The sequence below is a fragment of the Natrix helvetica genome, assembly GCF_964273705.1.
Source record: "Natrix helvetica genome assembly, chromosome: 6".
NCBI classification, from domain to species: Eukaryota; Metazoa; Chordata; class Lepidosauria; order Squamata; family Natricidae; genus Natrix; species Natrix helvetica.
Genome location: NC_138553.1, coordinates 72,330,413 through 72,357,031, shown reverse-complemented (window position 1 = coordinate 72,357,031; position 26,619 = coordinate 72,330,413). Strand labels below are relative to the sequence as shown.

The 26,619-nt window shown below is 38.1% G+C and overlaps 1 protein-coding gene across 2 annotated transcripts in view; it reads left to right on the top strand.

Moving 5' to 3' along the window:
* GRAMD4 (GRAM domain containing 4) overlaps positions 1–25,512 on the top strand; it is a 103,908-nt gene extending 78,396 nt beyond the window's left edge. For both annotated transcript variants that reach the window (XM_081958628.1, XM_081958629.1), the window contains 9 exons: positions 1,388–1,459; positions 2,038–2,081; positions 2,209–2,318; positions 4,603–4,757; positions 9,769–9,916; positions 10,899–10,992; positions 13,168–13,252; positions 17,164–17,232; positions 19,162–25,512. In XM_081958628.1, the coding sequence (XP_081814754.1) occupies positions 1,388–1,459; positions 2,038–2,081; positions 2,209–2,318; positions 4,603–4,757; positions 9,769–9,916; positions 10,899–10,992; positions 13,168–13,252; positions 17,164–17,232; positions 19,162–19,263 (879 nt within the window). In that variant the 3' untranslated portion in view covers positions 19,264–25,512. The remainder of the gene's footprint in view (positions 1–1,387; positions 1,460–2,037; positions 2,082–2,208; positions 2,319–4,602; positions 4,758–9,768; positions 9,917–10,898; positions 10,993–13,167; positions 13,253–17,163; positions 17,233–19,161) is intronic.
* The last annotated feature ends 1,107 nt before the right edge of the window (positions 25,513–26,619 follow it).

Below are 26,619 nucleotides of genomic sequence, written 5' to 3'. Positions count from 1 at the left end.
CATAAGTGTGAGGACTGGTTGTAAGTCAGTTTTTTCAGGGCTGTTATAACTTCAGGTGGCCACTAAACATTTGATTGTAAGTTGAGGACTACCTGTTCTAGATATCTATAAGGCATTTTCTACTCTGATAATTTTAATCAACTCAACTAATCCTATTGTGAACTTCATATGTTTTGTTATTTTTTAAAATATTGTATAAAAGACCATGTTTAGTTAAAGAAGAAATGAAGAATACATAACTTATATGTTGAAGTATCTGGAATCTTATATATATGAAATTCTGAACAATGACTTAAAATAATTTGACTCTGTCAGGGTATGTCTAGTTATTTCTATTTGAGGTCAGCTACATCATTGAGGTCATAAGCTTTATAAAAAAGCACATTATGTTGGCCAGAACCAAGATTTAATAAGATAAACATAAAATAAATGCACAAAGTCTGCCCTAGTAGAAGACTTGTTAAATGTTAAATCTGCACTATGTATTTTAATAGTTTATTATGTGTTCATACCATGTTTCCCCCAAAATAAGATTGGATGTTATATTAATTTTTGCTCCAAAAGACGCACTAGGTCTTATTTTTGGGGAAATACGGTACTAAATGCATCCATTTGGCTGACAATCTTAACTGGAACTTATTTTGGGGAGAGGGCTTCTATTACAAGCATCCTGAAAAATCATGCTAGGATTTATTTTCTTATTTTCGGGGAAACAGAGTAGTAGGATGAGTTTAGTTCGTCAGGCATCAAACTGTCCTTCAAATACTCTAGTTGTCGTCAATTTTAACATTAAGGAAAAGCATGATCCATGTTATCGTAGTGGACAAAACATCTGGATTGGATTAAAGTCTGCAAAATATGTGAAACCGTCCATCTCCAATTCTTTTGCTACTGTTTTATCTCTTTGAATCTGGGCTATGGATTGTGGTCCAAATTCTCCAAGCTTTCTAGTGCAGACTTGGTATCTCAACCGGAAAAGTGAATGTTGTCCACCAGCTGTGTTCAATCTAGTGATTAAAAAAAAAAAAAACCACATTGGCTACAATCCAGCATATATTTACAAAAGACGGATCTGGTTGTCACTATAAAATATGTATGATTATATGAACGAATAATACTTGGTAAGCCTAGGGATCTTATTCTCCCCTCTCTCTGTCTTAGGGGATAGCTTTGACAAATATATTGGATGCTTTTGTTTCTTTTTAAAATAATCATAGTTTAAACAGAGACAAGCTGGCTCGTTTTGAAGGGCAGTTTATGCATCTGCTTTGTTTCGGTGAATTATAGTTAAAATAAATCACAACATTATTGGAGAGTATTTTTCCTTTCTTTAAGTTTAAAGCCACACACATCATAGTTTGATGACAAGTTATACTTATTGTTTTAGGAACCTCCCAAAGAAGACTTAACGGTGTCAGAAAAGTTCCAGCTTGTTCTGGATGTGGCACAAAAAGCACAGGTATGAAATATTTGGCATCTCCATTTCACAGTCGCAAGGGAGAAATCTGCACATGACAAATGATGCTTGGAGAGAATAGTCTACTCTGGACTAGAACGTTTATGGAAGGCAGCTTGGATTTGTCAAACTTGATTTTCCCACCTCATTTGGGAAATAGCAGAAGAGTGGTGCGGTGGCCTAGAGGTTGAGCTCTCACCTCACAATCAGGAGGCTGTGGGTTCGATCCTAGGTAGAGGCAGATATTTCTCTCTCTGGGCGCGCTGAGAATATATCTGCTGAATAAACCTCTGCATTGGCAGAAGGAAGGGCATCTGGCCATGTGCTGAATAAACCTCCACATTGGCAACAGGAAAGGCATCTGGCCATTAAAACACTCTGCAAGCTCTATTCAGTTGCCCAGACTCATCCCCCCCCCAAGGAATTATGGAGTTGTTAAACGATTATGATTTGAGAAATAGCAGAACATAGTAAATGTATAGGGCTTGATTTAAAAAGTAAAGTTATTAAACAACTTCTTGTTTTTTCATATACACAGGTATCTATTCCAACCTAATACTCCTTTTCTTTCTTGATTACAGAATTTATTTGGCAAAATGTCAGATATATTGGAAAAAATTAAAAAGTAAGTTTTTATATATTTCTCTTTCGAACAAGAAATTTTTCATCAGGTCTGAATGGACATATTCAAATGCTGCCTATTTACCTTTATTTTCTGTTCTCTCTCTCTCTCTCTCTCTCTCTCTCTCTAGTTTGTTTATGTGGGTCCAGCCTGAAGTAACACAGAAACTATATATTGTTTTATGGGCAGCTTTTATTGCATCCTGCTGCATTCCTTGCAGGATCATTGGGCTTGCAATAGGTAAAACTATTATATTTTCACATTGCGTGCTTTCTTGAATGTTAGAATTCCACGTCCTGCTAAAAAAATGAGCAATTGGTTTGGCTTCAAAACCACCTATGCAGTTTATGTTTTAACATCACACTATCTGGAGATGGCTATTCAGTTTATCTGTTCTCAGCTGTCAGCAGTGTCCTTTTTATTTCTCTTAATTTTTGAGTTAGTTTACCACATTCAGATGCAGGTTGCTGAATCAGGTACAAAACTAATTAATGTAACTACAATAGTAATTGCTCATTTGAGTCAACGATCAGTCAACATAGCAGAAATATAAAGACATTCAAGAAGCAATCCTATAAATGAGATAAATAGTTCTTTACCAAACTAGAAGATTTGAAGCTTATCTCAGCTATTTAAAGTAAAGTATATCTGCCCAAGGCCTAAAATTGAACAAATTATTGTTAGCATTGTCATAAAACATAACATAACATAATGCAACATAAAGAGCATAATTCCCATCCCCATTTCTAGCATAACGAAATTGTATAGGTACAATATTTAATGTAACCAATTTAGCTATTGACTGGGTAATGTTGGTCTACATCAGGGGTGTCAAATAGTTGGCCTGCGAGCTGGCTGAGTCACGAACAAGCCACGCCCACCCAAGCTGCACGAAGGGGGAAACCATCACAAACGTCTCGTGATGGCAACATAACGCCACGAGTTTGACACCCATGTTCTAGATGTTTAACAAAGGAAGTGAGAAAAGTAGCTCTTCTTCAACTGGTACATCTTGTAGGAGAACAGAAATTAGGGTGACATCTAGGTCCCTAGAAAAGTTGCAGCATAATAAAAGGTGGGCCACACACTAAATTGCCTGGGATTTGCCAGGAAATAAACCTTCCAAAACAAGGCCCTTATAATGTTTGTGTTCAATAAAAGTGTCAAGGACAATGATAAATTAGGCATTATTTTCAAAGCCTGAAATTGTGTATTCAGCAGTACCTACTGTTAAGTAATTAAGCTCCCTGTTAGAAGAGCGAGTATGCAGAGAAGCGTAATGAGAGTGATATGGAATAACACGCACAAACCAGCATACAGAGACACTGAATAGTATAAAAATATAGTAGTTTACTATATAGAAATATAGAGGTATTCAGAGTCTCGTTAATAGTCCAAGTCATACACGGTTCAGTAATTCAGTTATCAAAATAGTCAGTCTAACGCACAAAGTATAGCTAAACAGTAGCAAACCACAATACCTCAGTATACACCGATCAGCTTCTAACGAAACAGAGAGCTAACAGCCATTCTGGCTCCCTCTTATGACTGCTTGAGGTAACAAGCCAATTACATCTCTTAAGCATTTAAACTAACAGTAAAGTAATCATAGCTTATATACATTGCCAAGCCAAGCCTAGGGTTACATCCTTAACACCTACAAGTTGAATAATTCTGCTTGTAATGTTCTTAGGTAGCTTTCCTAATCATGATTTCTTGTAGGGCGGCTCTTGTGATAGAATCCTGCTGTACAGCAAGTTTAGACGCTCACAAAAGTTCTTACTTGACCATTTGTTGCAATTAAGTTTGAAACTCCTTTGTTTAATAGTGGCTATTATCAACTTCAAGTGAGTCACTATATATCTGAGCCCCTTTCACTTTGCAAACTTGCTTACAGGATGAATTTGGGTGAGGGAGAGACAGCAACTATGCGGAGATACTTCCTGACAAGCTATGTAAGCCTGGGAAAAGAGGCAGCTGCTTTAATGATCCAAAGAAAACATCTCGAGATATGTCCCTGCATATTGTTAAAGATCTCTTTCATAGTACAGGTAGCCCTCGACTCACAACAGTTCATTTAGTGACCGTTCAAAGTTACAGCGGCACTGAAAAAAGTGACACGACCATTTTTCATATTTACAATCATTGGCGCAATCCCCAATCATGATCAAAATTTGGATGCTTGGCAACTGGCACATATTCATGACAGTGGCCGTGTCCCTGGGTCATGTAAATCCCCCTTTGAGACCTTCTGAAAGCAAAGTCATTGGGGAAACCAGATTCACTTAACAGCCATGTTACTAAGTTAACAACTGCAGTGATCAACTTAACAAATGTGACAAGAAAGGTCGTAAAATGCGACAAAACTCACTTAAAAAAAAAAAATCTCATGTAGCAATATAAATTCTGGTCCTAAGTTGAGGATTGCCTGTATTTGCAAATTAGCATTTATAGTATAATTTTGTTTCCATACTTCAGTCGTGAAATTTTCTTCATTCCAAATTTTCACTTTCTAATTATGCAGGACTTTATGCAGGAATTAAATTTTTTCTGATTGATTTTGTCTTCAAACGGTGTCCGAGACTACGAGCAAAATATGACACCCCTTATATCATATGGTTGAACTTGCCTACAGATCCTCAACTCAAAGAAAGGGCTAATGCTACAGTATCGAGACGGGTAACTCTTTTCTTTCTTTCTTTCCTGTTTCTTACTCCATAATACAACTTAACGACATCTGTGTAGCTACAGTGAGCAGAGCACATAGTGGGCTAGTTGTCCATGGTTCAAGTCCAATATTTACATTCCCATGCACTTACTTTTAAAGTAAGAGATTGTTCAATGGAAAAAGGACTTAAAACAATTTAGAGAGTGCCAGGGTTTTTAAAAAGAAAATACTTTCCTCTAAAATGTTTGACGGCATCTGAAGTATTGTAATATGTTCTTGACAATATTTGAATTCATAGAAAGAAAGGAAAGGAGATTTGGGGCATGCGAGTAAAGTCCAACTAAGAACTTGACTCTGCTTGTGCCATTGTTCAATATAAACTAATCATTAACTTTGCTCACTTGCAACTATAATAATTGCACATAACTGAAGTAATGTTAAACTTGGCTATGTTTCTGGAATTAAAACGCAGCAACTAGCCAGATTAGCACTCTGGGGCTGCGTGTTTAAACCATGTGATTTGTTAAGAAACCAACAATTGCTTCTTTGTGCTTCACTCTTAAAGCTATAGTCATTGTTAAGACATTGAATGCGTTGTTAAGAGCTAAAAGATAAAAGAGTTCCTCCTGTATGTCCTGAACAAATGTTAGGTTTGTCTGCAATCAGGTAACACATACCGGTAGTAAAAATGGAAATTTCTTTATTTTTTTAAAGTAATAAAATACTTCTAGCCTTAAATCAGGGGTGAATAATTGATGTCTCTGTTGCAATTTCTTTCACCCTCCAAATGTGATAACTAAAAATAGACATGACACACATATATATATATATATATATATATATATATATATATATATATATATATATATGTAAAAACTGAGTAACCGTTAGTAAAAAAGATTTTAAAAAGTAAAAAAAAAGTTCCAACGATCAGCTGTGCACAATCAGCTGTGCCGCGTGATATATATTCGCTAGAAAGCAGGAAGTCCTGCTTTCTAGCAAATCTAAATCACGCGGCACAGCTGTTTCCCCCCCCCCCACTGTTCTACTTACTTTTGCAGACTCAGAAAAGGCTTCTTAGTGCCTGCAGTGTGCCTGCTCGCAAAGTGTGCATGCGCACAGAAAGCAAATCAATAGCAGACTTCAGAGCATTTCACCCCTGATATATAAAATATGCAACTAAATTCTAAATTATGTTTTATCTGACTCTTTCTCCTGAATGTTTAAAGTGGCTCCCACTTACTTCACAATGGATCTCCTGATAGATATTTCAAACCTTGTTATTAGTAAAAGATACAGGTGTCAAACTTGTGGCGTCATGTTGCCATCATGTGATGTTTCATGATGTTTTTCCCCCTCGCGGAGCTGGGGTGAATGTGATGCATCTGGCCCATGGGCCGCCAGTTTGACACCCCTGGTATAAGAGATCCACTAATGTCCCCATCAAGGGACATGGTGGCTCAGTGGCTAAGATGCTCATCTTGTCGATCAGAAAGGTCGGTGCTTCGAATCTCTAGCGCCGCATAACGGAGTGAGCTCCCGTTACTTGTTCCAGCTTCTGCCAACCTAGCAGTTTGAAAGCATGTAAAAATGCAAGTAGAAAAATAGGAACTATCTTTGGTGGGACGGTAACAGCGTTCCGTGGGCCTTCAGCATTTAGTCATGCCGATCACATGACCACGAAGACATCTTCGTACAACGCTGGCTCTTCGGCTTTGAAACGGAGATGAGCACCTCCTCCTATGACTAGCACATATGTGTGAGGGGAACCTTTACCTTTTAACTTTAACTTTTAACTTTTATTCAATTTATAAACCGCGCCCTCTCCCAGAAGGGACTCGGGGCGGTGTACAGTCATATTAAAAACACAATAAAATACATATAGATATAGTTAAGTATACATAAATATAAATATAGATGGAGGAGGTAGCATATAAACTGTACAATAGTAGTTAAAATTAAAATTAGAAATGCATTAAAAAACTACCCCTAAAAACTACCCCAGAATAAAATGTTTGCCAGGAGGTTTAAAAATGGGACTATAAATGGGCCAGGCCAGCTAATTGGAACAGGTGGGTCTTGAGTTTTTGTCGGAAGGAGCGGAGGTCGGTAGTGGTTCTGATATCGGGGGGGAGGTCATTCCAGAGGGTTGGGCCCATCACAGAGAAGGCTCTACTCCTGGGCGCCGCCCGTTGGCATTGCTTAGTGGACGGCACCCGGAGGAGTCCCTCCCTGTGAGAGCGAATTGGTCGCAGGGATGTATGAGGTAGGATGCGATCCCGCAGGTAACTAAAATGCCCCCAACAGCATCTTCCACAATTTGCCTTAGCTAGTGCTAAAATGATTAAAGAAGTGAAAAAGCAAAGTTAAATGTATTCGAATCGTCACTCCTTTCAAAATAATTTCTCTTTAAAAAAAAAAAAACTACAAAACTCTCAAATATTTTCATGAATTAATTTTAACTAAATCAGAGGAATTATTAAACATCATCAACTTCTGCAAAGCAAGTCAGGAATCACATGCAGCCAGGCATCCATAGTTTTAATAAAATTCAAAAACTGTGCTCTATCCATTGATACCTTTTAGGGATTTAAAAAAAAATACATTGGAGGTAGTCTTTTGGTATGCAAAAAAAAAAAATCTTGCCAATTCACTCAGTTCGTATTTTTAATTCTGCATATGATACAATTAAATAGGTTTTGCTTTTTTTCTTTTGTCATCATCACCTTGTGTTTGTTTGTTTGTTTTTTCCTCCTGCTAGCTGTCAGGTCATGAAAAGGTATGCATCTTAGAGTGGAATATCTTCTGTCTTTCAGATTATCATTTGTGTTCAGAATGAGCAGCGATCTTTCTTTCTTTCTTTCTTTCTTTCTCCCGCTATCTCTCCCCACCTCTGTTGTTTATGCAAACGTGTTTAACTGTAATGTTTACATTTGTATCAATTACAGTAATTGGTCTTCATTTGAATCCAAAGACCCAGCCATGTAAAAACTGTTTTACTGTTAACGGATCAATTTGCCTTGTGTTCAATATTTCCCTATTCAGTTGAAGACATCGTTTGATAAACTTGATGTGGCAGAGCATTCATATAACTATTGTTTAATTTAATTTTACTTTGCTTGATTAATAGAAGAAACTCTAGAAGCATACAACAGTGTTAATATGATGTACCTTCAAAATTAATAGCCATGAAAGTCCTCCTGCTTGTAATGATTTACATATTACAGTATTACAGTACTTTGAAAAGTGGTTGATGCAGAAATGAAAGACACCTTCATTTCAAATGTTGTGATACACCAGTTGCCTGGGCAATTGTAATTCATCCATAAAGACTACGTGTTTCTTATCCCAAATTTAAATCTGTGTATATTGGAATCCCTCTGAACATATTTGCTGTGTCCACTTGATGCAAAACAGCAAATTAAGCTTTGGAGTCCATGGGTCGAAATGAAAATATATATATATGTTTTTCTGCCCCACCATTTCCCTCTTACAATGCCAAGGAATAGGAAAGTATTGATATAAGTAGTCCTTGACTTAAAATCGCAATTGGGGGCAGAACTTCCAGTGCTAAGCAAAGTGATTGTTTCGTGAGTTATCCTGTTCCCCTGAAAAGGAGACTTCCCCGGATAATGAGCCCAATCGGGCTTTTAAGCGCATGCGCTAAAATAAACCCTCCCCCGAAAATAAGCCCTCCCCAAAAACATTGCAACACAGCAGGAGCCATGAGGTGACCACGCTCGCTGCCTCCTGCACCTCAAAAATAGTAAGACGTTCCCGAAAACGAGGCCAAGTGCTTATTTCGGGGATCAAAAGAAAATAAGACCCTGCCTTATTTTCGGGGAAACACAGTATGCCCAATTATATGACCCTTTCCGTTAAGTGAATTACCCTCATAGTTGTTAAATGAAACCAGCTTCCCTCACTAACTTTGCTTGTTGGAAGCCCACTGGAAAGGCTGCAAATAAAATCAAATGGCCCTACATCTGACATAAATATATATTGGTTGCCAATCACAAATTTTGGTTACATGACCATGGGGATGTTGTGATGGGACTGATTGTAAATCATTTGTTTTCTGTGCCATTGTAAGTTTGAAAAGTTCCTAAATTAATGGTTCTAAGTCAAGGACTACTTGTATATATTCAACATTCCCGAATCAGTGTTGAGCTTATTATGCTTATTAAAAGCTGGATGGAATAGAAGTGGACTTCCTGTGTAAGTGGGAATGCGAATGGGATTTCCCGACTAAAAACATATATTGTATTATCAAGCTTATGAGGTGGCTTGTGGTAATATTTAGTCGCCCATTTCCCCTACCTTGTAATAGCCCTGCTAATCATTTTTTGCTGGACCAAAATCATGCCAAGTGAACCGCTTGTTTTTATGACTTTGATGAGGTCCTACTTATGGCTTTTGGGTGCTTTGGGAATGTATATAGCTACAGTGTTTTAAATTGCGCCACAGCAGATGGATGCTTTATTGGTGGCAGGTCCTGCAACCTGATGGAAAGCTCCTGTCTGAAGTTCTGATAATTGAGATTGGGTTGTTGTTGTTGTTGTTTTAAAAAGGGGAAAATGCATTTTCTAACCCCTCAAAAGATTGTCCAAAAAAGCATCAGGTCACAACACAGGTTAGCTACATGATCCACAGTCCTGTGGAGGATTCAGTTGAAGAAGTTGCACAGTTGCTCTGCCTGGCAGCTTTCAGAAAAGATCCCATGTCAAGGAAAACTACTTATTAATGAAAAGAGCTTTGTAGGAATTAACCTTCCTGAGCAGTTGCATCGCACAATGAGTCTGAGGATACTTTTATTAATTCTAACTCACAGCCTGATGAGCGATGAACTCTTTCAGAAGTTGATCAACTCTGGATATTTTGCAGAAGGATTGCGGCTGCATCAGACATGGGGTTTCTAGCACTGAAGCAGGACATTTCCTGAGGACAAGGGAAGATAACATAACTGAAATAACTTGGTTGATTTCTGCAAGTGTTTAGTCAACCAAGTTTATGTTGTTTCAGCCTCAAACAGCAGCATCCCGAAGCTACGTAGGATCAAACACCTCAACAGGAGTGAGTCGGGATGATGAAACCAGCCGCTTACACAATACGAAGAGAGGAAACTTCCATGAAGTATTTAACTTGTCAGAACATGAGCGTCCATTGGCAGGTATTCACACAACTCTAAACTTTGGAGGTGGATATTAAGTAATGAGATTTGTTTTTTTTTTTAAAAAAAGGCCCATACATTAACATTATTAAGAAATGATTGACACCCTAATGTAATCCGCTGTTGGATTCCATGGGCAGCAGATCAATATGAATATTTTATCTCACAGTCATCAGATTCTCCGTGCAAGTGGGATGGCTGATTTGACCTTTGTTGAAATGTACATTTGAGGAAATGGAGCATATACCTGTCAGAGAATTTTAACATTACCCTGGCTTGAAACATTTACCTCAGTGTCTAGAAGAGTTTCAATCCAAGATTTAGGTTCTGTTGTTTTGATGTAGAATAGAATAGAATAATAGAATAGAATAGAATAGAATAGAATAGAATAGAATAGAATAGGAGTGCAGTGGAATGGAATGGAATAGAATAGAATTGAATTCTTTATTGGCCAAGTATGATTGGACACACAAGGAATTTGTCTTTGCATATGCTCTCAGTGCACATAAAGAAAAATAGAATACATTAATCAAGAATCATAAGATACAATATTTAGTGATAGTCATAGGTTACTAATAAGCAATCAAATCATACTAGGAATCAAATAAAACAACATAAATTGTAAAAATACAAGCAACATGGTTATAGTCATAAGTGGGAGGAGATAGGTACTAAGAAGGATGAGAAGAAGAATAGTAATACAGTCTTAGTAAATAATTTGACAGTGGTGGGAATTAGTTGTTTAACAGAGTGATGGCATTTGGGGAAAAACTATAATTCTGTCTAGTTGTTCTGGTGTGTGGTGCCCTATAGCTTTTTTTTTTTTAAAGAAAACTTAACTTTTATTAAAGATCTCACTGCTTTTTTCTTTGTAGGAGCTTGTTTGCTAACTGTATGTAGAATTTTTAGGTCTATGAAATATACCAATGTTACAGCTGCTTACTCTGTAAAAGTAAAATGGAATAATTGTACTATCTTATAGTGTGTGAAAATGGCTGGCGCTGCTGCTTGATAAACAGAGATAGGAAGATAACCACTGATTACATTAGGAATGGAGTGCTCTATGTTACTGAAAAGTAAGTATTTGCATGATTTACAGCGGAAAGTTAAAGCTATGGTCACTAGATCTGGGCTGCAAAAAATTGGACGATCACTAGTTGGTGATAGGGAGTTATTTTTCTCCCACCTCCTAGTGTCGTCCGTACTTTTGCTCCCCTCCCCTGGATCCGATGGCTCTATTTAAGAGGGGGGGGGGAGATTAAGTGTTTTTGTGAACTACAAAAAAAATTTTTTTTAAAGAAAATAACTTTTTTGTTTTTTTGTGAAGCTATAAAAATGTTATTGAAGAGGTTGAAGATTTCTTGCCACAAGTCTCATAAGACTGAGATATAACATAAAGGTTAATGGAAAAGAGCATTATACAAGGCTAAATAAAAGAGTGAACTTGTTTTCAGTGGGGTTTCCTTAGATGAGATCTTCATTGTTTTGCACAAGGACAAATTCACAGTTAATACGTGATCAAGGGAGAAAGCCACTTTGGTATAGTAGTGATTAGGGCATCTGGCTAGAAACTGGGAGACTGTGAGTTCTAGTCTTGTTTGAGATACGAAGCCATCTGCCTGATCGTGGGTCCAGTCCCTTTCTCTCAGCCCTAGAAAGGAGAAAGCAAGGGCAAAACACTTCTGGAAAACCTTGCCAAAAAAAACCTCTGCCGGGACTAAGCCAGGCAGGCGCTAGAAGTGAGAAACTGCCTCAAAGGCAAAGAGGAAAAAAAGTGTTAAGAGCATGCCATGAAATGGTAAGAACTCCAGAAAATATGTAGTTTGGAGTAATTGGATTTAAAAAAAGGTACCCAGCTTCAGCCAGGGGTCGGCTGCTGGGGGTTCGCACAGGTTTGGGCAAACCTCTAGCTAGGATTCTGCCCAGTTTGGCAAAACCCCAAATGCCACCCCTGGCTAGCCCCTCCCGCCCTTCCCCTCCCAGGAGTCTCCACGCAGCCAGTTCATCATGCCAGGTAAGTGCAGGCCCCACACGGAGGCTCGGAGAGGGGGGAAAAGAGACCTACTGGAGGTTCTGGAAGTCCAGAAATGGACCTGTTTCTGGCCTCCGGAGGGCCTCTGGAGCCCGGGAGAAGCGTTTTCACCCTACCAGAGGCTCGAGGAAAGCCTGGGAAGGGCGAAAAATGCCCCGCCCCCACCCTGGTGCAGAAGGCCAACTAGGCCACGCCCACCCAGCAATGGAGCAGCGAACTGCAATTTTTGAAGCCCACCCCTGGCTTCAGCATATAAATATTAAAATTAAATGTTTAAATTAAATTAAACTTCCCATCTCACTAGCCAAAGCGACTCTCGAATTTAGTATTTTTTTTAATTGTTTTTATGTGACAAACTCCATTTCTAAATTGAACAGTGTGTTTTCTAGGTAACAAAAGTATTATAATTTAAACATCCTCATAATCATTATGATATTAACATACGAACATATAGTAGGTACTATCAATCATAAAATATACTATCTTCTATATTGACCTCAATCATATAAGCATCAAAATGTTTACTAATCAATTTTTCTTTCACATAGATCCATTCATCTGATCTCTGTATCTACTGACTAACCATTTGTAAAAAAGTTCCCAGGTCATAAAATATTTAGAACCTTGTTTTTCTTTAATTTTTAGCGTTAACCTATCCATTTCTGCACATTCCATTTTTTTTTATTATTATATTCTCATCTGTGCGTGTTTTTCCAATATTGTGCATTTACAATGGCTGCTGTTAAAATATGTAGAATTAAATATGTATTACCCTTATTATAATTTTCTGTAGTATGCCCAGCAGGAATATTTCAGGTTTCAAGTCTATGTGTTGTTTTGTCATAACTTCCAGTCATATTGGATATTTTCTTCCAAAATTTTTGCTTTGGAACACCTCCAACACATGTGATAATAGCCAAAGCGACTCTGAGTGACTTACAATATGATACATACATACATACATACATACATACATACATACATACATACATACGTATATACGTATGTATGTACGTACGTACGTACGTATTTTTAGGTTTTAAAGTTTGAACTTATTTTATATGTTGATATTATACTGAGTCTCTCTTTGAGAGAGAGAGAGATGGTCTAGAAATGCGAAATATGAATAAGTACATATAAATAACTTGATGACAGTGTTTTAAATCATTTAGGATTTTTTTACTTTTTAAATTTATATTCTTTCTTTCCTTGCCTTTAGTTACTTATGTTTTGAAAGTTCCAAATCTGGTTCATCTAAAAGAAATAAAGTTATAAAACTTACAGATATAACAGATATTCAAAAGGTAAGCACTTGATGTTTCTTCAATGTTCTGCCTTTAACTTCTTTTATGTTGAAGAAGCTTATCTATCATGTCATGGTAAAAAAAATGCTGCTTTAAATAGCAAATGGATGCAGTGAAATAAATATAATCTCAGATTTACTAACACTGATTAGGACTAAAAAGCACATCCACTGCCTCTGGACATTAAGGATCAAAAATCAATGACCCATTTAGCATTAGCTGTAGGATTAATGTAGGAATACAGCATTAGCTATAGTTGGAAGGAATACTTTAGACTTTCACCTCTGTGCTATTCTTTGAGCAAACTTATCCCCCCCCCCCAGATTTCTATGCAAGCCTGAAAAAAGATATAGTTGCCCTAAAGAGATGTTACATCTTTTTTGCCAAAGATTCCAAAGAACCTTACAAACAAAGAACTGTTTTTAGTGACTATTAGTGATTTGCTATGCTTATATGCTCATATGAGACCTGAAGTTGATCTTCCAACTGATTGCTAAACTATGTACAGCCGTAGTAAATTGTACCTCTGCTCATCAGTTAATTTTTCTGCCGATCAAAAGTTTCTTTTCCTTCCTGGGATTAAATTTAATTCAAGACTGTCTATGTGGGAATATATACATACATAATGTATAATAATAGCAATAGCACTTAGACTTATGTATCACTTCACAGTGCTTTACAGCTCTCTTTCTAAGCGATTTTACAGAATCAACATATTGCCCCCCCTCCCAATAATCTGGGTCCTCATTTTACCAACCTCGGAAGGATGGAAGGCTGAGTCAATCTTGAACCGGTGTGAATCGAACTGCTGGCAGTTGGCAGAATTAGCCTGCAATACTGCATTCTAACCACTGTGCCACCATGCCTGCCATTACATGCATATTGTTATTAAAATGTTATTTTATTTGTGCAGTTAAATTTTATCACAATTTAGTATAGGGTAATGTGGTATAAGGGGGACTTGGTGGCTCAGTGGCTAAGATGCTGAGCTTGTCGATCAGAAAGTTCGGCAGTTCGGTGGTTCGAATACCTAGCCCTGCGTAAAAGAGTGAGCTCCCATTACTTGTCCTAGCTTCTGCCAACCTAGCAGTTTGAAAGCATGTAAAAATGCAAGTGGAAAAATAGGGACCACCTTTGGTGGGAAGGTAACAGCGTTCTGTGCGCCTTCGGCATTTAGTCATGCCGGCCACATGACCACGAAGACATCTTCGGACAGCGCTGGCTCTTCGACTTAGAAACGGAGATGAGCACCGCCCCCTAGTGTCAGGAACGATTAGCACATATGTGCGAGGGGAACCTTTACCTTACTGTAGTAGAACTCTTATTCTTATCTAGTACATGGAGATAGCCAGGGTCAGGGAGGGAAAAGAAACTGTAACCTAACCGTAGCAAAGACTGGAGACCTCCATTTTCTAGCTCTTGATGGGGGTAGCATTTAAATACAATACAATACAATATTTCCCCCAGACTGATTTGTTTCAATTATCTTAGAGTCCTCAGAATCATTGTGCATGTGACATCACCGCTGCACAAGCTGTACTATTTCCCATAAGGCTTTTAGGTGCAACTCAAAGTGTTGATTACCACCTTTAAAGCCTTGTATGGCACAGGGCCAGGTTACTTGCAGGACTTGTCAGTGGCTTCAGCGCATTCTATCAGATCTGGCAGGGCAGGCATGTTCCCAGTCACTTCTCTGAAACAAGATCACATAGCAAGACCCAGGAGATGTGCTTTTTCTGTCACAGCTATTGACCTTTGAAACAGCTTTTCCCCTGAGATCTGGAAGATTGAGAAAGCTGACTATTTCTTCAGATATTAGGGTGGGACATTAAAGGAGTCCAATATGTTTGCTGTGTTGGGATAATATTATTAACGAGCCATGCTGGTGCAATGGTTAAAATGCAGTATTGCAGGCTAATTCTGCTGACTGCCGGCTGCTAGCAGTTCGGCAGCTTGAGTCTCATCAGCTCAAGGTTGACTCAACCTCAATCAAGGTTGACTCAGCCTTCCATCTTTCCAAGGTCAGTAAAATGAGGACCCAGATTGTTGGGGACAATATGCTGACTCTGTCAACCGCTTAGAGAGGGCTGTAAAAGCACTGTGAAGCGATAGATAAGTCTAAGTGCTATTGCTATAAATAATAATAATTATTCTAAATTATATTCCGTATTATGTTGTTTTTTTAATTGTCATTTTAATGTACTATTTAATAGCTGCCTAGGGTTACTTGTTTACAGTGACGTGCGGTGAGGTTTAGGGCTGGAGAGGCTGGTGACATCATCAGGAAGGCGGGGAATGGGACCACGTGGGCAGGAGGCTGAGGCAGCCTCAGCCTCCTGCACACATGGTCCCATTCCCCGCCTTCCTGAGTCAACATGAAGGGGACCGCAGAGCACGAGCTGGCGGAGCGCGCTCCACGCTCCCCTTCATGTTGACTCAGGAAGGCAGGGAATCGGACCACGTGTGCCTTTTCCCTTTTCCCTTTTTTTTTCTTTTCATGATGAGAGCGGTGAGGCTCTGCCTCCCCTGCCTCCCTTGACCGCACGTCCCTGCTTTTTTAAGATAGGCAATCATATACATTTTCTACATGAGGAAATGACAAAATCACAGAATTGTAGAGTTGAAAGGGAGCACAAGGATGAGATAGTCCTACACTCTAACCACAAATCTTTTCTCTAAACGCCTTTTCCCTGAAGGATCTTTTGGATTGTAGAATCTTGGTCATGCCTCCAAATGTCATTCGTTTTATCAATGAATGACTACATTCCATGCTTACATTGTAGTTACCTTCTTTTATGTACTGGGAATGGCTGGCTTTAATGCATTTTTTATAAATTGGTTTCTAAATACCAGAGGAAAAAAAAATGATTTTGTTTCCGTTTCGGTAACAAAGCATATTGAATATCTGTGGGTAGTGTTTTCCATCATGTGCAGTGTTTGATCTATAATAAATCCTGACTCACTGAACCAATGGGACGAGTTAGCCATGATGTCCAATTATTTTGATGGATTTGTTCTGTGCATAAGTACATCTGACACAACCATTCTGTTTAAATAATAGTTTCATGGTTACCATTAGCCGTGTAAGTATAATCAAGTAGAGAGGTTTCCAAAAATGGTAGGATTAGGCTGTTTTGATCGGGTTTTTTTAAAAAATATTTATACGGTCCAGTGGTTGGATTTTACCTCTGTGTGGAACATGAGTGTAGAGCAGCGCCCCCCAACCTTTTGGGCATCAGGGACTGATTCCATGGAGAGAGGTTTTTCTGCGGACTGGAAGGGTCAGTCTGCCTGCAGATGGGGCTTTGCGGACCGGTTTCTGGCATGCTGCGGACCGGTGCCGATCCACAGACTGGGGGTTGGGACCACTGCAATAGAGTACATTTGCTTGACAAGAAAATAGTGATTTCTCCTTGCTCCTTTTCCTCCATTGTGAAAATAACATTCAGAAATACTGACCTCAAATGTGGGCTTTATAATACACTATTTTAAGAGCTTTGGCTATCTAATAAGGTAAAGGTTCACCTGCATATGTGTGCTAGTCGTTCCCGACTCTAGGGGGTGGTGCTCATCCCTGTTTTAAAGCCGAAGAGCCAGCGCTGTCCGAAGATGTCGCCGTGGTCATGTGGCCGGCATGACTAAACGCTGAAGGCGCATGGAATGTTGTTACCTTCTTACCAAAGTGGTTCCTATTTTTCTACTTGCATTTTTACATGACTTCGAACTGCTAGGTTGGCAGAAGCTAGGACAAGTAACGGGAGCTCACTCCATTACATGGTGCTAGGGATTTGAACTGCTGACCTTTCTGATAAGATACTGTTGTTTAAATGTCTGCACTGGTTAAATCTACTTTTTCTGTTGCATGTGAAAGTATTCGTTATGTAAATCTTTTTTTTTAATGTTTATTTTAGTACAAAGTACTTTCTGTTCTCCCAGGATCTGGGATGGGTATTGCAGTATCCACACCATCTACGCAAAAAGTAAGTAGTCAAATCTGAAGCATATATATATATTTCATTTGCATGCTGTTTGCCATCACTTGACAGTTTTGTCTGCCTGGAGTACTGATTCTATCCCTTTTGAAGCACTTCTTAGTTTGACAAACATAAATCATTTTATTAATGCACTATTTTTTTATTTAATGAAAAAAAAAACAATGTTTTTCTCTCTTTTTCCATTTTTTTCCTGTAACTCTTATAGTTTTAAGTTTGAATGATGGGAAAGCTGGCTTGTTACTGATCCATCAGCCCTGCTAGGAGATTTCTTAGCTGAAGAGTAGAGTAACTAGGCATGTACATGCAAAATTTTCCAGTTCAGGGACATAATATTGAGAAGAACTCAATACAATACAATAGTAGAGTTGGAAGGGACCTTGGAGGTCTTCTAGTCCAACCCCCTGCCTAGGCAGGAAACCCTATACCGTTTCAGACAGATAGCTAACCAACTCTGTAATGCCCTGTTCTTTTCTGTGCCAAAACATTCCAGACGATGCTCCTCCAAAATCAGTTCAATAGTTTTTTGAAGGAAATGCTCCAAAGTGGGAGCCTGCTTTGACCCTAGATCAGGGGTGTCAAACTCTACTTCATTGAGGGCCGCATCAGGGTTGTGTTTGACCTGGGGGGGGGGCATGGCCAGGGGATATAGCCAGATCAATGTCACTCGTGTCGGGGGAGCCTGTAGTGGCCCGAGTCCTCTGCCAGCAAAAAAGGAACTTGGGAGGGCTGCAGCGGGCCAGTCCTTCGCTGTTTCCAGAGCGGCACCGAGGGCCAGATCTAAGCACCCCAAGGGCTGGATCCGGCCCACTGGCTTGACTTTGACATCCCTGCCCTAGTTCACAATGCTTCTATATCAAGAACATTTGAGAATCAGATTTGGGAGAAATAAATGATAATGATTGGAAAACTATTGGGAATAGAAGAGTATATAAGAATATGGCAGTTAGAGTTAAGGAAAATGGATATAAAGTGATATGGAGGTGGTACTTAACACCATGCAAACTAAATCAAATAGATGGTAAATATACAAATATTTGTTGGAGGTGCAAGAAAGAAGTTGGAATATATGTGGTGGGATTGTGATAGCGCACAAAAATATGGGACATGGTGTTTAGAGAAATTAGAACACTGTTGAATATAAATCTAGAGATGTCACTGAGGATTGCATTATTGTTGCTGGTGGAAAAACGGGATATAAATGAAACAAAAATGGAGTTGATTGTAAATTTGATGATGGCAGCTAGATTAGTGCTGGCTAAATATTGGGGAACGAAATTGGGATATTCAAAGAAATGTGTGGTATAATGAAATTTGGAGTATGGCAACAAATGATGAATGAACAACAGAAATTAAACTTAAAAAAGGGATGTAAAGTAAATAATTATAATGAAATATGGGGAGATTTTATAAGATTAGTGTTGGTGGAAGGCAAAGGGAATAAACCTAGTTAAGAATATATGTTACTTTGGAGGGGATAAGGGCACAATTGGAATATATTATATATCTAAGAAATATAAGGGGGGGAAGGTATCCAGGGGGTGGGGGGTGCACTATAATGTGTGTTTTTTTCCTTTTCCTTTTGTCTTTTTTTTTGGTATTCAGTTATATGTACTGTTTGTATTATTTGTGTTTTTAAAAAATAATAATATTTGCTTTCAGAAATCACCAGACTAGCCCTAAACTGCGTAGCATTTGGAGGCAAGGGAAGGATTTAAGTTTCTCTAGAACATCCTGGCCCTAAATTTGGGGAGTTCTGTGTATCGTCAGTAGGCCTATGTTAAATATGTCTAAAATTGAGATGAACATCTTTCTGGATACTGTACAGGATTCTGCTATTATTAACGTATTGGAATGCTCACATTTTAGTCATTCTTTTATTGAACTTTGGTTTTTTTCTTTCTTTCTGCCTGAAAGCCGCTCGTATTTGGTGCCATGGTACACAGAGACGAAGCTTTTGAGACTATTTTCAGCCAGTATATGAAGATAACCTCTGCAGCATCCGCCAATGAAAGCTAGTATATCATCCTTGCCGGTTTTTATAGGAAACGTCACGAATTTTACTCGCCCAGTAGTGAATAAAAAGGTGGAACATCCTTCATCATCAGTCCTGCAATAATTTTCTTTGTTGCATATGTCTTATGTTACAGAAATGTATTTTATACATGCCTTCCATGGTTTCTGTTGGTTTTTATTTACTGTTTTTTTTTTTTGTAATAAAATAAAAGAACAGTGAAAATGCTATTGGCATTGTTAGCCTTGCACATTAAGCACTTTTAATGTTTGTTCACTGACATTAAAAAGCTTAGGAAGATTCTTAGCAAAACTAGCTTGAGGGGTAGGCCTTGTCTTCATTAGACATGCCCTGAGCTCTGCGGTTCATCCGATATTTCTTTAGCTACGGGTTCTGCACTCTTCCACTGCACAAATTCCATTGATTTAAGTGGCATTACTATATATACACAAATGGGGTGAAAGTTTGCGATTGAACTCAGCAAAAACTGTCACGGAGGTGATTTTGAAGGGTCTTGGTTTTCCCAAATGAGGTGTAAATAATAATATTCGAAGGTATGAGTATTTGAAGCTGTGCTTCCAGAAAACTTTCATACTGACTTCTATATCTTTTTCAAAAGGCATTTATAATTTAGAGAAAGTTGGGAGATACAATTAAATCTTCAGAGAGTTGGTATGCTCATTCTTCTCGGCCTACCTTACACATATTTCTTTGTCATTTATCCTATGTCCCTGTGTTGACATAACAAATGTTCCCAGTGTTTACAATAGAGAGGCAACTTTTTAGAATTATTTGGCGTGCTGCATTATCCTGTATTTTCCGTAAAATATTGGGTAAACATGAAGTTGAAAGTTATCACAAACGCATCTTTTGGAGTGGAGGAAGAATAATGGAAATAGTGTTGGGTCAATGTACTATAAGCTCTGCACCCTTTGTAGTACTTTGAAATGTGATACACATGTAAAAAAAGGAATGCTGTAACATTGGATCGACATAATTTTGATAAAATCCTGGCATCTTGCTGTTACCCCTGTACATGTCCATCATTCTTTTTCTTTGGTATTTCTATTTGGTAAATTTGGTATGGCACAAATGTTAATTTGCACTGGTTGATATTTTAGCGTCTTGAGAGCTGTAGCTACACTTTTTGTAGTAATTAACTTTGTGTGTGGTAGTCTTAAATTATGAAAAGAAATTGAGTACCATATTTTTTGGAGTATAAGACGCACCTTTTTCCCTCAAAAAAGAGGCTGAAAATCTGGGTGCGTCTTATACACTGAATACAGCATTTTTTTTTGCCTCCCGAAACCCTGCCCCTTCACCAAAATGGCTGTGCATAGCCTGTAGAAGGCTTTCAGAGAGCTCCTGGGTGCTGGGGAAGGCAGAAATGAGTGAAAAACGGGCCGTTTTTTCGGGCTCAATTTTGCTCTTTAACGGGCTCTTTAACGGGCTCACTTTTGGAGGCCCCCACCCCCCAGGAGCAATCTGCAAGCCCCCTAAAAGCTGTTCATGCCTTTTTTTGGAAATAAATGCCCGTTTTCGTGAAAAACGGGCCATTTTTGGGAGGTTTGCAGAGTGCAAAAACTGTTTTTTTTTAAATTTGCCTCTTCAAAACCTTGCTGTGTCTTATACTCCGGTGCGTCTTATATGCCGAAAAATACGGTAGATGGCTAAAACTCCACATGCCAATTTAATATTTTATAAAGATGGCCATGATACATTAAGTTTGGGGTTTCTTTGATTTCAAAGTCAGTTTTTGAAAATTGGATGGTTCTTAACAGAGAAGCAGTAGATCCTGGAATCTGTTCTGTACTCCAAATGACCCCCTCAGTTGCTTTTTATTCTGTACATAGAGTCAGTTGTTTACAAATACGATTGGAACTGTCAAGTAGGAAAAGAGAGAGACTGCTTCTGTGCTATGAACTAGTCTATCCAAAACCAATCCCTTACTTTGAATTCTGTTGTTGACTCTGTTACATGCATTTGCATGTAACATGTCACTGCTGCTCAGTTAAGCATAATTATTATATGTTCGGAGGTCATAAGAAGATGGACTAAAAAAAAGTCAAGGAACCATGACTAAAATTGTGGGCAATAAATGCTAGAAAAGGTTAACAAACTGATTTATGTGTGGAGAAAACCTTCTTAAAAAGGATTAAAACACACATTAATTATTGGTCTAGATAGAATCAGGATCTGAAAGGCACATATGCTCATATATTTTCTATAAGGTAATATGGAGATTTTCAACTCAGTGCTAATGTGAGCCCCTAAAATGTTAAGTGAATTTACTCTATGTGATTCTCCATGATGAATTAAATTCATGATTTCAATGGACTTAGGATAAGGCAAAAATATACCACTGATTTTTAATAACTAAGATGCAATTTACATTGAAATCCAGTCCACATAGAATTGAAACATGAGAAAATATTGCAACTTTATAACATAAAACTTTTGTCATTGGAAATAAATTGTAAAGCTATCAAACCATAATTTTAATTGGAAGAATACACTTGTTTTCTTCTTCATGGCCCTTGAAATCTGGATTTCATTGCCTTTTATAGCAGCAACTGGTTAAAAAATAAATAAATCCTAACTTTGCTGTTGGCGTGATCAGGTAGAGTACAAGCAACATCTTAATGTGATATTGATTTGCATACTCAAAACATTTGCAGCCTCCCTCAAAGTTGCTGATGATGGCCTGGGGCTTGTGACCCAGAGTTTGAGATCCACCACTTAACAGGAGGGAGGGGGGGAAGTTAGTAAAATGTCAGCTTTTTTTAGTAATGCATTTCTATATTAACTTTTTGTGATTTATATAAAATGTTAAGCTGGTAGGCTTCATAAAACTTTGAACAAATACGGATTTTGCCAGGCATAATTCCAGCAAGTAAATGTAAAGATGAGGGATATAAGCCTTATGTTAGATTAACGTTTTTATTAACCTAAATCAATTCTGCATTACACAGAATTAGTGTTTTTCCCCTTCTTTTTAAAAGTCCCTTGCATAGTCATGTTAATATATTTAATCTTTCTAATTAATATTTATTCAATCTAACGTTGGTTTGTTAAAATAGATCACAGTAGACAAACCTTACTGTCTTCTTTGACAAAGTGATTAAATTAGTCGATCGGGGAAATGCTGTGGACATAGGTCACTAGAACTTCAGTAAGGCATTTGATAAAGTAGACTATAGTCTATTTCTTGGTAAGAGAAAAATGTGGGATAGACAGCATCACTACCAGATGGTTTTGTAACTGGCTGACCAACCACACTCAATGTGCAGTCTTCAATGGAACTACATATACATGGAGAAGAGCATGCAGTGGGATACTTCAAGGTTCTGCCTTGGACCCGCTGCTCTTCAACTTCTTCATAAATGAGCTAGAAGAGGGAAAAGAGGGGATTCTCATAAAATTTGGAGATGATGCCAAGCTGGGGGTGGGTGGGTAGTTAACACTTTAGAAGATAGGCTCAAGATCCAGAAGGATTTTGGGCCCCATTAAGCAAAATTAAATCCAGTAGTGATTATTATACATAGGCAAGAAAAACCAAATGCAAAGGTATAGCATAGAAGATGCCTAGCCCAACAGCGGTGTCTGTTAGAGAGATCTAGGGGTCCTAGTTGGCAATTACTTAAGTATGAGCCAGAAGTATGCTGCAGCTGCCAAAGCAGCCAATACAGGCTGCATCATCAGAGGGATAGTATTGAGTTGGTGTGAAGTGATAGTACCCTTTATAGTGCACTACTACAGGTAGTCCTCCATTTTACAACCTTTCTTTCCACAGTGATTCATTGCAGTTGTTACATTGGTAAGATGGTTGTTAAGTGAATCTGGCTTCCCCCATTTGCTTGTCAAAAGGTCGTAAAAGGGAGTCACATAACCCCGGGGACACTGCAAGCATTGTAAATATGAACCAGTTGCCAAGCATCTGAATTTTGACACGTGACCATGAAGATGCTGTAATGGGTTGTATGTGTGAAAAAGCAGTCATAAGTCACTTTTTTTTTGCTTTTGTAACATGAAGTGGTCACTAAACAAACTCTTGTAATTTGAGGACCACCTGTGTATTACCGAGGGCAGGACGAAGTAATAGGTGGAAAATCATTGCAGAGAGAACCTAGAATTAAGGATGAATTTCCTGATGGAACAATTAAATCAGTGGAACCCCTTGCCTCTAGAAGGTTGAGTGTCACTGAAGTCTTTCACCCAGGGACTGACAGCCATTTGTCTAAAATGATACAGGGTCTTTTGCTCGAGCGGGAGGTTAGACTAGAATACCTCTGAAACCCCTTCCTGTTCATTCTATTCTGTGAGATATTTTTTTGTAAGGGAAAAGGATAGATTATATTGTTTACCAAGCTATTTTTCTTTTCTTTCCCCCCCTTTTGTATCATTTTCAATTGTGTTTTTTAACCTTCAATCTGTTTCTAAAATTACTGGTTCTGGTGAAAATCAGATAACAGGATTTTTAAATTTTATTTTATCCACTCTAGTCACCCAAAGACTTGTTCTAGAACAGTGTACTTCAACCTGGCAACTTCAAGATGTTTAGATTTTAGCTCCCAGAATTCCCCAATTCTGGAAGTTGAGGTCTACACATCTTAAAGCTGATGAAGTTGGAAACTATTATTCTAGAAGAATAAAGCTATTATTCTAGAAGAATAGTTGCTTCAAATCTGTTTGTGAGGTATGGTTATGCCACAGTAGTAATCTTTGATTTTTATATGCACAGTATACATAAATAGCTTTCAATTTTTCCCTGTTCTTCTGTGTTCTTACAAAAATGTTCAGAATAAGCTGTACTTTTAAAAGTGCATCCCTTAAGGAAAAGAAAGTAGAATAGAACATGTATTCAAATTAGAATGTGGAGACCATTAATGTCTGTATCGTGTACATGAAAAAACAACAACAGGCATTTAGGAATTACGTAAATCTATTGTGCAACATGTAGCTAGTGTCCAATCCTTAATTTTATCCCAGCCTGTTTCTGCACGGGGATATAAATTCTCCCACCGAAATTAGAAAAATGTCTCAATTTGTGTGCCTATTTTCCTGACCTCTCCTGTACACAATTCACCACTTCAGTGGTGAAACGTGTAATTTTGTAGACTTTTGATGACATTCATTTGTCATCAAAATACATACAGATATCCACCCATACACTAAAATGTGTAGATGTGAAATGTACATTTTGCCATTGAAATGCAATCTAATTTAGTCAAGCATTTGGGGAATTAGGTGAATATGCATTACAATGGGAATTATTCTATTTTTTCCCCTTTTCTCGCTGAAGCCATTTTCCTACTGAAAGGACGAATGCATAATTAACTTCTGTTCTTTGTAATATGGGATATTTGATCTCTTGCCCTAAAAATAATTGTGGTATTCCGGACCATTTCAGTGCTTTTCTTTTTCTTATATCCTGAAATGCTGAATATTTGTCAGTCTATTCTGTACTCAGGCAACCACTCTTAAGTTTGATTTAAATCCATCTCTTCCTATGGGATTTTCATTATCTAATTATTGAATGTAGCTTCATTACTGCTACTAATACAAAGTGTTACCTTAAAGTAGCATTTTTTTTAAAAAAAAAACCCATTTTATAAATTTGTTGTGCTGATACGTAGAGTAGTATCTCCTGTGGCTCCTGATGATTTTTTTAAAAATTTAGTTGTAATAAGGTGTTTTGCTAGAAAAATAGTGGTCATGTTGGAGACTTTTTTCTCATTATAAAAGGAAATGAAAACTGATCACAACCTATGTTCCCTTCCTATACTGCCAGAATCAGAAATTTTATTACATTAACACATTCATTTTGCAGGATTTGACTCTAGGCAAATCATGTAGCACCATAATGCAAAACTCTTGCAAAGCCAATGGATATGCTGTGTAAACTGAGGGTGTGTGTTTATTGTAGAAGTATGGGATTGACCTGCAAAAGCAAATCTGGTAGTTTATAACTAATTATGTACATTTTGGCAGACATTTTTTTCTGCTACTAATCATTAAAAAAGAATGGATGTGAAATACTTTTTATGTCTGAAAATTCACTCTATATTTTGAAGTTGTAAATAATACATTAGCAGTGTAACCTTTGTTCAAACAGGAGAGTTGTACTGTATGAAAAACTGAACTGAAACAATTTGCCCTGTACATTTTTTAAGAGAACTTTCTTTGTTTAAAAAAAGGGGCTAGGGTATCTTGGTATAAATAATAATTTTTATTTAAATAAACCCTAAAAATGCTTTCTGCTCTTGGTTGTTTTTCTTCATGGGAAATTATTTGTGTAACACATATAGCCACAAATTCCTTGTGTGTCCAATCACACTTGGCCAATAAAGTATTCTACTCTACTCTACTCTACTCTACTCTACTCTACTCTACTCTACTCTACTCTACTCTACTCTACTATCTCATAAATAGCTCTGGGTAGCATTTAACACAGCAACAGTTAAAAGACTCCCTAACAATATAAAACAAATAAACTAATCATATAATATAAACATATAAAATAGAACTTAACAAAGTGGGATAACAAACATTACTTAATCTCATACAACGACCTTGTAGGGGCTATTCTTGGGATCCCAATGCTGGTTTAAAAAGTTTTAAAGGTCATCTGGATGGCTAATGGGATGGGACTAACCTCACCTCGGAGAATAATGGGCCACAGGGTGGGCTGGGGGGCACAGCAGAAAAGGCACACCACACATTTTTATTAGATGAATATTTTATTTAGAGGATGCAATCTGCAGCACGTCACCTCCTACCTGACCTGGTGGATGGATGGGCAGATATAATTGGGAAGAGGTGATCCCTCAAATAAAATGGTCTCCCTGTTGTAAAGAGTCAAAACGAGCATCTTAAAGTACACGTGGAAGCAAACGGGGAACCCATGCAGTCCACGGAAGAGAGGTGTAATAACTATCGGCACAGATGCATTTTGCATCAGCTGAAGATGCTCTTCAAGGGCAGCCCCATGTAGAGCCTGCTACAGTAATTCATTCTGGATATGAGTAGAGCACAAGTGATTCATGGTCCAGGAAGGCCAACAACACAAAGCTATGAAAAGCCTCTCCTAGCCATGGCTGACTAGAAGGAACCCCCAAGGTGCACAACAAGTCTGTCTGGAACAGTGCCCTACCAAAGATGGTAAAATGTCAGAACCAGAAGACCCCAAAACCCAGATCCACTCAGTCTTCCCAGGTTCAGCTGAAGCCTGGTTGTTCCATACCCAAAACTCTATAGCCTCCGTGCACCAGGAGAATTGGTAAAGTCCATAACCTCTTTTGCCAGGGATCGCTAGCAGCTTCAGAAATTTTCCTCCAGGGGACACAAGGTTAGCAATTTCT